The sequence below is a fragment of the Tasmannia lanceolata genome, unplaced genomic scaffold, assembly GCF_043159265.1.
Source record: "Tasmannia lanceolata isolate RefF3 unplaced genomic scaffold, GAP_Taslan_0.1 ptg000003l, whole genome shotgun sequence".
Classification (NCBI taxonomy): Eukaryota; Viridiplantae; Streptophyta; class Magnoliopsida; order Canellales; family Winteraceae; genus Tasmannia; species Tasmannia lanceolata.
Window position 1 is genome coordinate 62,466,789 of NW_027518680.1, and position 16,832 is coordinate 62,483,620.

Sequence of the window (16,832 nt, forward strand, 5' to 3'; positions counted from 1 at the left end):
TCAAGTAATTGATTGTGATATGTGTACTTGTAAGGAAAAAAATCCCTTTCCTCAAAATAGAAAACTGGCAAAATCCAAACTAACCAGGTTACACTGCACACTTAATAGATGCCTGAGCAGAAATAGAACTTTTATCTATGATTAGTGGACACAGACACAGGTGTTGCGTGTTGACACGGACACGAAGTGTCGAACACGGCAAACCCCCAAAATTTAGAAATGGGGACACTGCTAAAATTGAAAGTATATATGATACCACAACAAATATTAGTCAAAGAAGAGCTTAAAAGAGTTTATAATAAAAGAATAGTTAATATTAAAAGAGGTAAACACAATATGCAAAAATAAAACAGAATGTCACACTTGACTCAACACAAAAACATGTCCACACACCCACAATAACTTATACTAGTACAGTTGAAAGTGTCCGAAGGAGTGTTGACGCAGGTGGAGAAGCGTGTCATGTCGGACATGGAAGGATACGTGTGTCAGCAATAAATTCAAAGTGTCAACTAAATCATAGCCTTTTTTCAAAGGGTAAATGACAGATATACTAATCAAATCAAGGAAAATCTACAAAGCGGCCGAGGTGAACCCCAAGGCTAAATCAAAAGGAGAAGAACAAAAAAAAAAGTGCCCGAGAAAAATCACTCCTTGAAGCATTAGAAGCTTGCCTTATGATACCCAAAATACAAACATGGATATGGACATGGCCGCAGGAATGGAGATATGACTCCATATTTTCCAAAATATCTGACCCAAATACAGATATAGGTATTCTATACAATGACATAGGATATAAGACACGTATAAATTAGATGGAATTAATAAAAAATTCAAAAAAAAAAATTTATAAGATACATACTCGAAATTATAACTGCAAATATGTGACAGTAATAAGAGAAAACATGATAATTATAAAAAAAAGAGTGACATGCGTTTGAAACATGAAATTTATTTTCACATACTCTAAATCACTCAGGAACAAAAAAGTTATAGATTATAAGATACAAATCACTATTTCTAATTACATAATAAATAAATATCTAATTTACTCAAGCTTTTGGAATGAAAACAAAATGGATATTTAACATGTTTCCTAGAAGTACTAGCACTCAATTCATGTAAAACATGAGTATAGCTCCCCCATTTACAAGTGTAAGGGTAATAGAGTTTTCAAGTATAAATTTTCTTCCGTTGCATTAGTAATTATTAATAGGAGAAAAAGCTTGTAATAAGTATGAAATACCTAGAATCATTCAAAAAAAGGTATGAAATACCTAGAATTATGGAACTAATAAAGATGTCATATAGATTACACATAGGCATCAAATATTACGTGTAGAAACAAATATTAGAAATTCAAAAGGTTACATATCACATGTATTAAAGCATAAGAAAAATCCTTCTTGTATACAAGTAGTTATGAAGAAAAAAAACTGCAGAATTCCAAAACACCACATTGTCAAAATTTGCAACTTTAAGGCATAATGACACAATTTGAATGTTAATAGATATAATAATGTATAATGATAGAATTTGTTAGACACCATATTACATAACATCTTTGTTTTATCTCTTCATAATTCAGTTATGTGAACAACTTTGAGACAGAGCCGCCCAATCAGTAATAACCATCAACAGAAAGACATGTTTCCCCAGTTTTTGAACAACAATTTTCTCATTATGGGAAGCGTTGCCTTGGCAAATCCAAATTTCCAGATGATAAAATCAAATTCAATTCTCAGCGTGGTTCTTGAGGAACCCAATAGAGAGGAAAGTACCTATGATTTAGCCGGCACTTGGAATTTATAGTTGACACATGTGTCCTGCCGTGTCCGACACAACACGCATGTCCACACATGTCGACACTCCTTTGGACACTTTTAAATTGTATTGCTAGGTGTGTCGGTTAATTTGGGTGTCTGGACACATATTTGTGTAATAATCAATAATTTTATGTGTACGTTCGTGTCACAATTTCTATATTTTTAGATGTTGCCATGGAAGACAACTCATATCCATGTTGAAACTCGACTCACGAATCCATATCGACAAACTATGATTTTATATACTTTCTATTTTAGACGTGTCAATGTTTCAAAATTTTGGTGGTTTTCCGTTTCCGACACTCTGTGCCAGTGTCGACACGTGACACTCTTGTCCGTGTCCACAAATCATAGGAGGAAACAGGTTACTGTGCCTGGCAATGAAAAGGTCCTCAACATATTGGCACAAACTCCTCATTGGAAACCAACAAAATGCTAGAAGAGCTAGCCTCATTCATTCATCCTTCCATCCCAAGTGTTTTACATCGAATCCCACAGTAAATAGATATATAAAAGCCTTTTCAACTTCCATAGTCCAAACAATGTGCATCGAAGCCTTAACCAACATATGGTACGCAGCCTAAGGCTGCCCGCTCTGCACCATTTCTCTGGCAGCTTCAAACACTCGAAACAACCACAATCACAAGAATCAGATATTCATATTTGAGAATCTTTAATAGCCTCTAGATAGGCCAACATTTTTATGCTGGGAAGGCACAGAAAGTTCTAGGTCTATTCTAATTGACATTAGTAGAAAAAAAGATGTTAAATAGCATGCCTATGCCAAGATTCACACACACACACACACACACACACACACACACACACACACACAACATGACGATAGGGTCTTTATATTGAAGAAAATCCCAAACCCCAACAATAAAGTAAAGCTTAATAACACAATTATAAAAAGAAATAAGCATGTAGGCAGTTTTACCCAAGCAAGTGATTCACTTTCTCACAAGATACGCAATAAAAGCACCAATCCAATCTTGTATATTGTCCATTTTCAGCAATGCCAGCTCTTTCATGCTTAATAGCACACTCAATACGGCAAGATATGCCACATGAATTGCCCTGATTAGGAGGGTTGGAGTTGCAAACCATCCAAAGACTGGGATCCTTGTTATCATCATATTTGTAGCATATACAGCACGAGCATCTCTCGCAAAACTCATCTTGTTTTCGTACAATTGCCCTACAAGCTAAGTTTTTGCAGTGCATTAAATTGCCATTGTCAACTGGAAAATGGTTGGTTACAATGGCCACTCGTGATGGGTGATCCATCTTCCTATGTCTTTGGGAGGAGATTTGGGTGTTTCCTGGGGAAGGGTGTCACCTGAAGTGTTTGTTGTCAATGTTTTTTTAGATTTCTTCTCAGATACAATTTTTAAAAGATGCTCTATCATTTTAGACTTTGTTAAGCCAGCTTCCTCTCTTTTCCCATCTCTGCACAGACGATCTACAAAAGCTCCCGCCGACTCCATGACTGTACCATTTCAGGGGCTCCCTGTGACCGTTTTCGTACTTCATACAGAAGTTCTCTCTTTCCCTCCATCATTTGGATGGATCAAGCACAAATGCTGGAGTAACAGAATCCTACATTAGTTGATGAGCAAGGAATAGATAGCAAGATAAAGACTTCAGGCTCAAGATATTAGCCTGACATAAAAGTTATACAAGGACAGCTTCAACAAGAAGTCAAACAGAACCAGAGCACAGTATTCAAGTTATTAAGCAAGTTGGGGATGACAAAAAGAAAGGTGAAAACATGCAAACGCTCATATATTTCACTAAAAATGTGACCCAATCATCAATCCTATATTTACTGTTATGATTTAGCTGACACTTTGAATTTATTGCTGACACATGTGTTGTGTTGTGTCCGACACGACACGCGTGTCCACACGTGTCAACACTCCTTTGGTCACTTTTAAATGTACTCTTCTTTACCGTGTCAATTGTGGCATTATGTTTTATTATTGAATATAGAGTTTATCTCTTTTATTATTAACTCTTCTTTTATTATAAACTCTTTTTTAACTAATATTTGTTGTTATATCCCCTCCCCTAAACCAAAAAATGTAAACAAACTCTTATTCCAATACCATATTTATTGTATCATATTGGTCTCCCTTTCTCGTATATATATATATATATATATATATATAGAGAGAGAGAGAGAGAGAGAGAGAGAGAGAGAGAGATGGTTTGAATCATTAATTGGATTGATTCTCTGGTTTGATTGAACATGCTTATCTGGAACGGTCTCGAGGAGTTAAGTGTGCATATAGATCATCATATGTGTGTGACTTTTAGGCTATTGTCATCAATAGTAAAACCCAAATGGATCAATGATCCATATCATGTTGAAGAAACTGTGATGGGCTAACCAAAAGTGTATGATTACTGCGTGTAATTCCCACAATTATGGTTATTAGGAATCTCTTAAGATGCCAGTAAAAATTATTTGCTTATGGTCTTACCTGCAAGTAGTTTTCAGTTAAATATGATTGTTTCATTGTTTGCAAATAATGGCTATAAGTGGTTTTAGCAATGCCATATTTAATGGCCTCTTTGGAAGCCAAAGAAGCCATAATGTCCTATTTAGAAATGAGAAATTATATGGTGGCCGAGCGTGAAGTCCTGTGTGGGTAGTACGTGAAAAGTACCACCCTTGATTTTGATCCAACCGCAGCCTATTAAAAAAGTGGGCTGCTGTTGGAACAAATATCAAGGGCGGTACCGCCCACACGCGGAACTTCACATTCGGTCAGCATATAAATACTCTTTAGAAATAAGATTAAACCAAAAGAAACTTATGTTAGTATATCAAATCTAGTAAAATTGGTTCTAGGGTGTTAGTTGTTGTAGATTAGGCAATAAAGCATTTAGGTATTAGATTAGGATTATCTTTCATAAGCTTTTCCTTCTATGCTTATCTTTGAATGACATAACTCAGGGACATATTTCAGTAAATCGTAATTGTCTAAGATGAATAGAAATTTATCATTTTTCATCTTATTTGTTTTTAAGAATAAAATTTTGTAGCATCTAAAGAGGCCCTAAGGCCATGTTTGGCAGCAATGAATGTTTTTCCGTGGAATATTGGTTTATCAATTGGAGAGAGAGAGAGAGAGAGAGAGAGAGAGAGAGAGAGAGAGAGAGAGAGAGAGAGACTTGGGCGGGAATGCATTAGTGAGGAGAGGGTGAAAAGTGGCTGAAGATAGGGAAAATAAGAAATTCTACTCAAAAGTGAGTTCTTGTTTTCCTTATTCTACACCCCCTTAGGATCTCCCCAATCATACCCTCTCAATTCTCTCTTTCTCCTACTCTCTTTGCCCCCTTTTCAACAGTTGGTAAGCTAATATTCCATAAAAAAACAAATTCATGGTTGCCAAACATGGGCTAAGGGTCACTTTTGGATCTCCATCAGAGTTATTTGCAGAAAATGTTATCTGCAAATGGTCTTGAAGTTAAATATGATTATTTGAAAATAATGACTCTAACAGCATTGGAAATGACATATACTTAATGGCTTCATAAGAGGCCTCAATATCTAATATTTTACAAATAAGATTAGATTAAATTAAGGCCACGTTTGGATACCAACAGGATTTAGATTTGGATTTAGTTAATATTTTGAACTGGATCATAACCTTAGATTTCCAAATCAGCTACAACAGTGCAAACAATTCCGATTTTCAAATCTTTTCTGCGAGACATTATTTGGAAATCAATATTTGTGGCAACTTCCTTCACCATCGCTGCTCCTCGACGTTGCTCCGGCAGCAGTGAGACATCCCTCCCTCCCTCCCTCCCTCCCTCCCTCTCTCTCTCTCTCTCTCTCTCTCTCTCTCTCTCTCTCTCTCTCTCTCTCTCTCTCTCTCTCTTAAAACATGATCATGAAGATGATTGATGTGTTTTGTATCCAAAACTCAAATCCAAATCAAAATACAAATGCAGGTGGTATCCAAACGAGCCCTAAGCTTATTTGCAAATACGAAACTGGATTCCAAAGATGCTTACGATCTACCAGATATTTTTAAAAGTTTACCAGTTGTTGGTGGCAGTATTGACAACTATAACCCATGTGGGTAGCTTAGAAAAAAGCTTGCGGCAAGTTAAAAGCTTGTTGTGGTACAGTCGAGTTTTGGATTTCCTGTCTTGACTCTTGAATTAGCTGTGGCTTAAATGTAACTACGGGTGCAACTTGGGTCAGGCTCAACCCGAATCCAACTAGGTCATCCGGATTTTGGCATGGGTTGGGTTAGGCTTGGGAAAAGACAACCCAATTGGATTATGACTAAGGTCTTGGGCAAGTCGATCCAACTGCGTCCCCCAAATTTTTTTACTGTGATTTTTAAAATCTTACAGTTAATTGACCTTATATTTTTTTTCAGCTTTCACTATAGACCAATGCAAAACAAACCCAGATCCATTTAAGAAATCAGGTTAGATGGGTTGGATTAGGGTTGAGAGATTTAGAGGCAGGTTGGGTTGCAGTTGACCCTTTCCAACCCAAGTTTCAGAATGGGAGGGATTCGCATTGAGATAATGCTACCTTGGTTAGGCTGGGTTGAGGTAATTGCCTTTTATTGTTGATAGTAAAAGTGGATTTTGTGGGCAAGCACTCTTTTAGAAATCGGGTTAGATGGGTTGCCTTTTATTGTTTATAGAGCTTTAATTATTATAGCTTCAACTATACTCAATATTAGAAACTTGAAGTAGAAGATTTTTAGAAGGCATGCATGATATCTAGTTAATAATGAGCTTGTAATCAGAAAAGATTAAATTAAAATAATCTCATCGATAAATATTGGGACAAAGGCTTTGTTGAGTTGAGTTGAGTTGAGAATCTCATCGATAAATAGCGACTAATACAGTGTATCCAAAGAGTCCCTAATATTCTTAGCACTAGCATTGATGTACATTTGTTTAAAAGTTTTATTATTCAAGTGCTTATATGGTGCCCTAGTGTGAAGTACCATGCATGTGGTACCGCCCTTGATATTTGATCCAATGGTAGCCCACTTTTTAAGAGGCTTCTGTAGGATCAAATATCAAGGGGCGGAACTTTTGACGCACCACATAGGCTCCAGCACCATATGATAACTCCAACAATTTAGATAGTGTTATAAAAACAAAGAAATCTATACTTCATCCACATATAAAAGATGAAAGAAGATTAGACTCGTACCTCTTTTTCCTATATCACCCATCTCATTCACCATGTTAATCCTGTCAATTGGAATTTACGTATAAGCATGGAAACAAAAAAAGACAAAGGTATTTTCATCTATTGTTTTGGTTACTTCTACCATTTCTCTTTTAATCAAGCTCGTTTGTTAGGGCTTCAATTAACTAGTTGTAATGAATGAAAGAATTTAAGAGTGCAGCGAAAGGATAAAAAAATGTGTAGCAATTGTATTTATATTAATATTATTAAAAGAAATTTATATTTCTGAGATTTTATAGGGTGAATGCACTTGTAGATCGGTATTGGCGGTATCGCCCTAGACATTTGATCAAACAGCAACACACTTTGTAAGGTGTTGCTTGAGGATCAAATATCAAAACTGCTACTTCTGTTGCAGCATCAATACCAATCTACATGAGTGTTTTCCCTATAATTTGTCGATATTTCCATCCTCTTCAATTTCTTGCTTTCTGTTAGGGAGAAACGAAAGGGGTGGAGATAGGATTTACACTAATTTAAGCTTGGTTAGAATGAAAAGTATTGGACGGTCATTCAAGCATATCTGCGAGTAATTAATTCCGATGCGAGGTAACCGTGTGGTGTGTGATGCGAAAACCATTTAAGCTAAAGTCTGAATCTATAGTGTGATGTGAAATTATTAATGATGGGTTTCCTTTTCAAAATTTAGTGGGAAATAATATAAATTGAAGGTCCTTTTAGATAAAAATGGAACAACCATGGTTCAAATTATCTTTTATAGTGTGTAAAAAGGGTTTTGGTAGGGACTTTCGTAGAAAGTCATTTAGCGGCTGGCCGTTGCATGAGAAAGGCATTTCTGATCTGTTTTTCTAACCTGGTTTCTTATCCAATCTCATGAGGTAAGTTATTTATGATCTAATGTGATTCACAAAGGCCCTGTTTGGATTGCAAGAAATACTTCTGGTGAAAACAAAGTTTCTTTTCCAAACTTTTCGAAAAAACTTCCTTTAATCTAAACAGTGCCAAAAGATTTACATCATTATCATGAGAATCAGAGGACAGGATAAAGAAAAACAGTTAAAGAAATGAATACCAACAACCCTAGATCTATCAGTCAGAATAAAAGAACACAATACGGAAGAATTTAACTCCTCACCTTCTCAAGACGACTCCATCTCTCTTTTTCTTCTTCTTCATCGCTTTTTCTCTCTCAGCCCTAACTTGGAAAACAAGAGAAGAGAAGGTGTCATTTTATAGAAAATCACAAGGGTAGTGATATCTCCACCCTTCTCTTCATTGTGACAGGGTGGAGATATAAATTTGAGGCTTTTGCAAAACAATTCTGGTAATTTGCTTTGTTTGGAAAAAAAGAACCTTCTAGATTCAAGATAACGGCCGGAGATATGACGTTGGAATTACCTTGTACTTGGACAGACAATTTGACAAATTTGGTAACGTGAAGAGACCAAAAAAAAAAAAAAAAACTTCTATTTTGTGAGATATTATTGGGTGTAAGCCTTATAGTCCCTTATTTTTCAAAAAGTATTGTAGGGACCACACCATAGGATGATCCAAACCGTCAATGTGATGGAACATAACGAAAATAGGTTGTTCCCCAAAAAATCATTTCCATATGATGATCCTAGCCCTCAGATCTATAGAGGTTCCCATAACTAGCAGTTCCTCTATAGATCGGAGGGCTGGGATCATCCTATGGAAAATGGTTTTTTGGGTACAACCGACGTATAGTACTTATTGAAAAATAAGGGACTATAAGGGCTTACACCGTATAAAATCTCTTGTTTTAGTCCCAAAAAGATGGACTAACCTGATTTGCAAAATTCAACCAACTTGATTACTCTATTTGCAAATCGTCAAAGCAGAAGATTCTTTTTTGCAAATAAAGGTAACGGAAGGGCCTACCTGGTGTGATGGAGTCCCCAATACAGTATGGGTGGAGATATAATTTTTAGGAAAAATAAAGTTGCACCCCCTCAATTTGGTGACACATTCAACGATGACCCTACAGTTTGAAAGTTATCAACTACACCCCCTAACTTTTCAATGTGTATAAGGTAATACCCCCTCTGTTGACGGGCCGTCACTTTAACCTCAGGGAATTGTTCAAACTAACCTGGGTTAATATTTGAAGGACAGAAATATCCTTTTTTCGATTGCCACCCTCACGACGAGGTTTCCTGGTGAGGTTATCCTTCAGCTGTAAAAGTCCTAGTTTTGAGGAATTTTATGAAGAAGAAGACATGGGCATTATAGGCATTTCCTCGTTTTCGTCCATTCCGTCACGTTAAAAAAACCCATTGAAAAGTCAGGAGGTGTAGTTGATGACTTGGAACTATAGGGTCATCGTTGAATGTGTCAGAAAGTTGAGAGGGTGTAAATGTATTTTTCCCAAAATTTTTCCTTATAATGAGAAGTATTGGACGGTAATGAATGTGTAGTAACTCACTCCTTTTTCATGGAAGTTGCAAACAGAAAAGGGTTTTGCTAGCGAAGAATCCTAAAGGGCATATTTGGATGTAGGTAAAATTTTTCATCGTATAAAACTTTCCTCAATCAATTCCAGAAAGTTAAAGGAGGTGAGCCAAACATTAAAATTTAAAAGCCTAGAAAATTGAAGTGTGTGAACCAAACCTCAGAGTTCAAAATTCCAAAGAAAAAACCTTCTTGGAAAGTTTTACTTTCCAAGAAAGAACATTACCTACGTCCACACATGCCCTCAAAGTCGGTTTTGATGCCGGAAATGGATGCACGAAGACGAAACTTTAAAACACTCGGACGGATGAAAGAGCTTCGACGAGGAGAAGAGCGCGGTTGTTTCCAGTAATGCCGAATGATAGTAATGCGAGCTATTTATCTTATTTTTATCACTTATCTTCTTATTAGATATTACCTAGTTAGAAAATGAATATTATGTAGTATTCCTACCATTAGCTACGACTCTCACGTATTTTGTAGGTAAGAAGGATATTTAGCTAGGACTCTTATTAACTAGAAAAGTTGCATTTCACCTCTTAGGATTAAATAAAGTTGTAATTTTCTATTTTGAAGAAAATGAATAATCATCTATTTCTCTGATAAATTTAGGAGATTTCACTAAACTTTTGGATACTTTTACAAGGGATGAATGTGTGCTTATATAGAGCACTTACTTGATAAACATGGAATGGAATTAAGATATTTATAGAAGGAAATAATCCTAATCAAATCTACCAGATCAAATCTACTTTCCTAATCTCTCTTGCTTGCCTCTTCCAATCCACTTGCCTAATTTATCTAGTTGCCTTGTTTACCCAACTTACCTAATCTTCCTCCAAGATGATCCAACGGTGAGAACTTACCGAATCCAACCATTGGATCCAACATATTCTACCACGCCCCCTCAAACGTATATAGATTAAACATCGATATGTGTTTGATTACAAAACAATTTCCAAAAAGAATAGAATTCCCCAAATTTCTAACAATTTGATAAATAGTGTCAAAAGTTGACGACGAAGATCCCTTGATGATGGTGAGTGGTGATAGGGAATGTCTTCTTATGTTTGCCAAAAAAGATAATGATTCCTGATTATTGCGGAGAATGTGTCGCTCGCTAGATCCCACTACTACAAACTTCGCTCGTTGTTTCCATTTTCTCTACAGTTTTTTGCATTATCCCCTAGATGTGTAAAATCTGAGTCTTTTCCTTGTGTCGTATAAGGAATTAAAGTTCCTCGAAAATTGTGTTATCATAGAGAAACAACTTAGAATGGCATCATTTTGACGTTTTCGTCAAGATGGTGTAGTACGATCTTAACTTCTTGCTCAAGTATTGATTACCAAGGCAATGATTTCAAAGCTTTGGTTTTTGAGTACATGCCTAATGGGAGTTTTGAGAAGTGGTTGCATCAAAGTAGAGATGGGCAACATCCACTGATGAACTTGACCCTTATACAAAAGCTAAACGTAGCCATTGATGTGGCCTCTGCATTGGATTATCTTCATCACCATGGACAAATACCACTTGTTCATTGTGATTTAAAGCCGAGCAATGTTCTTCTTGATGATGACATGGGTGCCCATGTAGGTGATTTTGGGTTAGCACAATTTATTTTTGAAGACACTGCTACTTGTCCTAACAAAAACAGTAGCTCGATGATGATAAAGGGATCTATTGGATATGTTGCTCCAGGTAAATGGCTTTCTCAAAAAAAATTATTCTTTTTTGTTGTCTTATAAAAATTCTGAATTTTTCATTAATTAACTTAATTATGCGATGAAGCTTTAATTTGCAACATCTCATATTTTCATTATAACAAGATCAAAGCTTTGATTTTTATATTCCTGTTGAAATGGAAAGAGTATGGTATGGGTGGAAAGGCATCTACATATGGAGACGTGTACAGTTATGGAATCTCGTTGCTAGAGATGTTCACAGGAAAAAGTCCTACGTACCGATAGCATGTTTACGGAAGTCTCTATCAGTTCGTTAAGATGGCTCTACCAGATCGAGTAATGGAGATCACTGACCCACAATTGCTCTCAGAAGAAGTCCCAGTTGTCAACAATACTAACAACGAAAATCATAGCAATATGAGACTTAGAATGCATGAATGTATGGTCTCAATGTACAGAATTGGTGTCTCTTGTTGTGCAAAATCGCCAAGACATCGAATGCAGATGGATGACGTCGTCAGAGAATTGCATGTGATCATAGACTTATATCTCGGACGTGGCATCTATCGAGATATGCAAACTGGGATGCCAGATTTACATGAGGGTTCATCTTATCTTAGTAATGACTAAGGTGTTTATCGAAGTTGATTGGTTCGAGGAAAAGAATCATTCCAAACATTTTCTCATACCCTCATCTTGAGATATGCAACTTCCACGATGAAGATGGTTGTGTCCCGCCTTAATGTTGTTTCCCCTACATTGAACTTTTTATTTCCTTTGTTTAACAATGTTATGTTTGTTCATCCAAAAGAGAAAAAAAACCATTAAAAAGTGGTCGGTGGCTAAAAATTTGATGCCAAGATTCTGCGCACATAATAATAATCATCACTTAAATTATTGGCATGGAACCATATGATGTATATGCATATTATGTAATGAAAATGCTTTCTAGTAAAATTGTTTAGGTTATATAGTTCTTTGAAGCAGGAGATTAAATTACCCATCCACCTTTGTAATATAGTTGCTCGTGAGACTGGTAAACCATGAGTACTTTGGTGGCTGATTACTTTACATTATTAACAAGATTAGTGGATGGATTGGAAGAACCCACCAAGAATTTTATCAAATGATCTCATCTACTAGTAAATGTTAATTTTTCAATGCCCTCCAAATGGACAGTTTAAATTAAAAAAGACAGTGAAGATAAAAGTAATAGTATACATTCAATGGCATAATTCTTTTTAAATGAAATAAATATATTTATTCTTATTATCATGAGAGAAGCTCATCGTGTAGACAGAAAGTAGCTAGATTCGTAGCTGGAAAAAATTCTTTGATATTATGTTATGACCTGTATACATCGAATTTCTAGTCAGAATTCTTGATTGTGATCGGATAGTCATGGTGCTTACTATGTTGCCTATCCAATAGCAATGTCAAGAGTTTAATCGAAGATTCACAAATTATTTTGTAAATATATTTAATCATAAAAATGAATATTTTCATGAGAATTTTGGGCGTTTTGTTTATTTAGGCACTATTTTGAGAAGCTAAATGATTTAGGCAAGAACTCAACTTGTCACATGTGCTTTAGCCAGCTGTTCAAGGCGGTTTAAAGCTTTTTGGGAATTGTAACAACAGGTTAAGCATATAGAGCAAGGTGAGTTCATGCATATTATCAAAATATGGTTATGCTGTTATCATTTCGTTTGATAATTGATTTTGAGTACAGAACTGCTGGACTCAAAATTAGATGCCGCTATGGGGTAAATTTTCTAGTCATTTTATCCTCTGATTGAGTTTGATGTGATGGAATGACAATTTTTCCCCAAAACTAGCTTTTGCATGAGATGAGACACATAGCCCATGTAAAGAAATGTTATTCAATTTTCATGTAAGCGATTCCATAAATGTATGGCTGAAAACAAATGAAGATCATACCAACAAGAATGAAATGGCAATTTTATCCCTACAAGAACTAGAATGCTTTACCTTCGGCCCGTCTTTTATACCAGCGGCATCTCCATGTCGCTGAGGATGAGATCAAAGACCATGCCAACGGCACAAAGATTGATGGTCGCCTTCTCCACCAACTCGATTTCCACACACAGGCTGGTTTAAGAGCATGTTCTGAATCTTGCATTTAACCCTATTTTCATCCACGATGAGGGTGCAGTTAGCTTGTTCTTCAGCTCAAACCCTGTCTCGAAGAGGAAGCACCAAGATTTGATACCAAAAATCGTGTGTTTGGTATGAGCAAAGTACAGGTTGGTTCTGCTGGATAGTCAGTAGTATCAGCTTTTTTATGCCATACGGTGTAACCTGCAACCTCTTCTGATATTGCATCTTCTGAGCCCAAAACCACAATAACAGAAATCGAAGATGCATCTTCGAAGCTGATAATGGTGGGAGACATCAAACTGGCATCTGCAAATGTTAAGCACTCAAAATGACTTCTTGATACTGTCCATGTTTGCCTTACGAGCAAGCAAAATATACTATCATGTTATAGGGATTTCCAAGCAATCCATACCCTGCATCTTAGAATCAGGGAACACTTTCAAAACACAAGAAAGTATAGAGTCTAGCGTCTCCAATGCAAAATCACACAGCTTCTGAACCTCTGTACCAGATGAGTGCCTGTTGACAATGCCACATGCCAAAGATCCAACTTCTGCCTCAAGCTTCTTTGCTGCTTCATCCACAATCTCATGTAGCTTTTGGTATTTCTTGGTTCCACCGAGAAGTATGCGGCTTAGAGAGACCCGATAACACAGTACATCAACTCGTCTAGCATCCTTCGCTATTATTAGCTGTTGCCTCCAGCATCGTACCTGCATCAAACGAGAAAGGGTTTGACTTGAAAGCAGAGTTTTAGTTAGCCATTCAACCATTGTTTGTAAACTCGCACTAGGACAATAACTTACCCAATGTAAACGGAGTCAACTAGGACGAATTAATCATTAACTCAGATGAAGAGGGGAAAGGGTGTTTAAACAGTGATCTACACCTTGTATTACAGTTGCTAACTTCTCATAAAAACAACATACAAAATGAAAAAGATCAGGATAAGGTAGGGACATCATTTTCTTTCCGAGAATTTTCAAGCGACTAAAAGTTGAGATTTTGATGCTTCAAGTAGTAACAATCCAAAGTTAGGAGCCAGAAATGCAATTAAGTAGGTTCAAAGGTACGTAGCTTACAAAGTCTAATAAACGCCAAAGAAAAAAGTTTGAAGATTAACATCACCAGTAGGTTTTGTTTAAATTTTGCTTACAATATAGAGCAAGGCCTCCCAGCCCTTTAACAGTGAACAAGACTGATTCCCTGTAACATATAAAATTTACCCAAAAAGCAATACATTATTCTCGTACAATGGGAATCCTGCCGGGATTGTCACACAAAGGGAAAAAAGAGCTTGTTCATGGTTCAAAGTTGAAACAAGGTCTTGAGGAATTAAACAAAACCACAGAAACATAATAAAAGGTAACAAATACTATATCAAATCCTCTACGCCAATAAAAGCAAACAATATCAACCATGTGACAGGTCTTTTGCGAGATTTAGGTGAAACATCATCACATGATTGCAGGAAGAATTGGTAAACAGGCATGTACCTCAGTCCTAATTCTGACAAGTGTAATTTAGTAACACCCAGTTCGTGAATATATTAACATATCTAGAATTACATCTTGACGTGTATGTCATATAACATGTATCGTAGAGTTATACCTACTGGTATATGTTTATTCTTATTATCATGAGAGGAGCTCATTGTGTAGGTGAACTTTGTACACAGTAAACCACCACCTTAGAAAGTTAAAATATGGTGATCTCTGCCATAGCTTAACTAGCTATCATAGAAAGTAGCTAGATTCATAGCTGGAAAAAATTCTATGACATTATGTTATGACCTGTCTACATCGAATTTCTAGTCAGAGGTCTTGATTGTGATCGGATAGTCACGGTGCTTACTATGCTGCCTATCCAATAGCAATGTCAAGAATTTAATCGAAGATTCACAAATTATTTTGTAAATATATTTAATCATAAACATGAATATTTTCATGAGAATTTTGGGCGTTTTGTTCATTTAGGCACTATTTTGAGAAGCTAAAGGATTAAGGCACGAACTCAACTTGTCACATGTGCTTTAGCCAGCTGTTCAACGTGGTTTAAAGCTTTTTGGGAATTGTAACAACAGGTTAAGCATATAGAGCAAGGTGAGTTCATGCATATTATCAAAATATGGTTGTGCTGATATCATTTCGTTTGATAAATGACTTTGAGTACAGAACTGCTGGACTCAAAATTAGATGCCGCTATGGGGTAAATTTTCTAGTCATTTTATCCTCTGATTGAGTTTGATGTGATGGAATGACAATTTTTCCCCAAAACTAGCTTTTGCATGAGATGAGACACATAGCCCATGTAAAGAAATGTTATTCAATTTTCATGTAAGCGATTCCATAAATGTATGGCTGAAAACAAATGAAGATCATACCAACAAGAATGAAATGGCAATTTTATCCCTACAAGAACTAGAATGCTTTACCTTCGGCCCGTCTTTTATACCAGCGGCATCTCCATGTCGCTGAGGATGAGATCAAAGACCATGCCAACGGCACAAAGATTGATGGTCGCCTTCTCCACCAACTCGATTTCCACACACAGGCTGGTTTAAGAGCATGTTCTGAATCTTGCATTTAACCCTATTTTCATCCACGATGAGGGCGCAGTTAGCTTGTTCTTCAGCTCAAACCCTGTCTCGAAGAGGAAGCACCAAGATCTGATACCAAAAATCGTGTGTTTGGTATGAGCAAAGTACAGGTTGGTTCTGCTGGATAGTCAGTAGTATCAGCTTTTTGATGCCATACGGTGTAACCTGCAACCTCTCCTGATATTGCATCTTCTGAGCCCAAAACCACAATAACAGAAATCGAAGACGCATCTTCGAAGCTGATAATGGTGAGAGACATCAAACTGGCATCTGCAAATGTTAAGCACTCAAAATGACTTCTTGATACTGTCCATGTTTGCCTTACGAGCAAGCAAAATATACTATCATGTTATAGGGATTTCCAAGCAATCCATACCCTGCATCTTAGAATCAGGGAACACTTTCAAAACACAAGAAAGTATAGAGTCTAGCGTCTCCAATGCAAAATCACACAGCTTCTGAACCTCTGTACCAGATGAGTGCCTGTTGACAATGCCACATGCCAAAGATCCAACTTCTGCCTCAAGCTTCTTTGCTGCTTCATCCACAATCTCATGTAGCTTTTGGTATTTCTTGGTTCCACCGAGAAGTATGCGGCTTAGAGAGACCCGATAACACAGTACATCAACTCGTCTAGCATCCTTCGCTATTATTAGCTGTTGCCTCCAGCATCGTACCTGCATCAAACGAGAAAGGGTTTGACTTGAAAGCAGAGTTTTAGTTAGCCATTCAACCATTGTTTGTAAACTCGCACTAGGACAATAACTTACCCAATGTAAACGGAGTCAACTAGGACGAATTAATCATTAACTCAGATGAAGAGGGGAAAGGGTGTTTAAACAGTGATCTACATCTTGTATTACAGTTGCTAACTTCTCATAAAAACAACATACGAAATGAAAAAAGATCAGGATAAGGTAGGGAC

The 16,832-nt window shown here is 36.6% G+C and overlaps 1 protein-coding gene, 1 long non-coding RNA gene and 1 pseudogene across 2 annotated transcripts; 1 reads left to right on the top strand and 2 right to left on the bottom strand.

Moving 5' to 3' along the window:
* Window positions 1-2,667: 2,667 nt before the first annotated feature.
* On the bottom strand, window positions 2,668-8,229 carry LOC143864210 (uncharacterized). Its single transcript, XR_013241119.1, has 3 exons — window positions 8,168-8,229; window positions 7,033-7,073; window positions 2,668-3,415 (listed from the first exon to the last, which is right to left on the bottom strand). It is a non-coding gene; the product is annotated as an uncharacterized LOC143864210 (long non-coding RNA).
* A 2,658-nt stretch (window positions 8,230-10,887) lies between these two features.
* Window positions 10,888-11,472, top strand: LOC143870025 (putative LRR receptor-like serine/threonine-protein kinase At3g47570 pseudogene; annotated as a pseudogene).
* A 1,717-nt stretch (window positions 11,473-13,189) lies between these two features.
* Window positions 13,190-14,211, bottom strand: LOC143864225 (VIN3-like protein 2). Its single transcript, XM_077375120.1, has 2 exons — window positions 13,721-14,211; window positions 13,190-13,614 (listed from the first exon to the last, which is right to left on the bottom strand). The coding sequence occupies exons 1-2, from the start codon at window positions 14,079-14,081 to the stop codon at window positions 13,376-13,378; spliced, it is 600 nt and encodes a 199-aa protein (XP_077231235.1). The 5' UTR covers window positions 14,082-14,211; the 3' UTR covers window positions 13,190-13,375.
* Window positions 14,212-16,832: the final 2,621 nt, after the last annotated feature.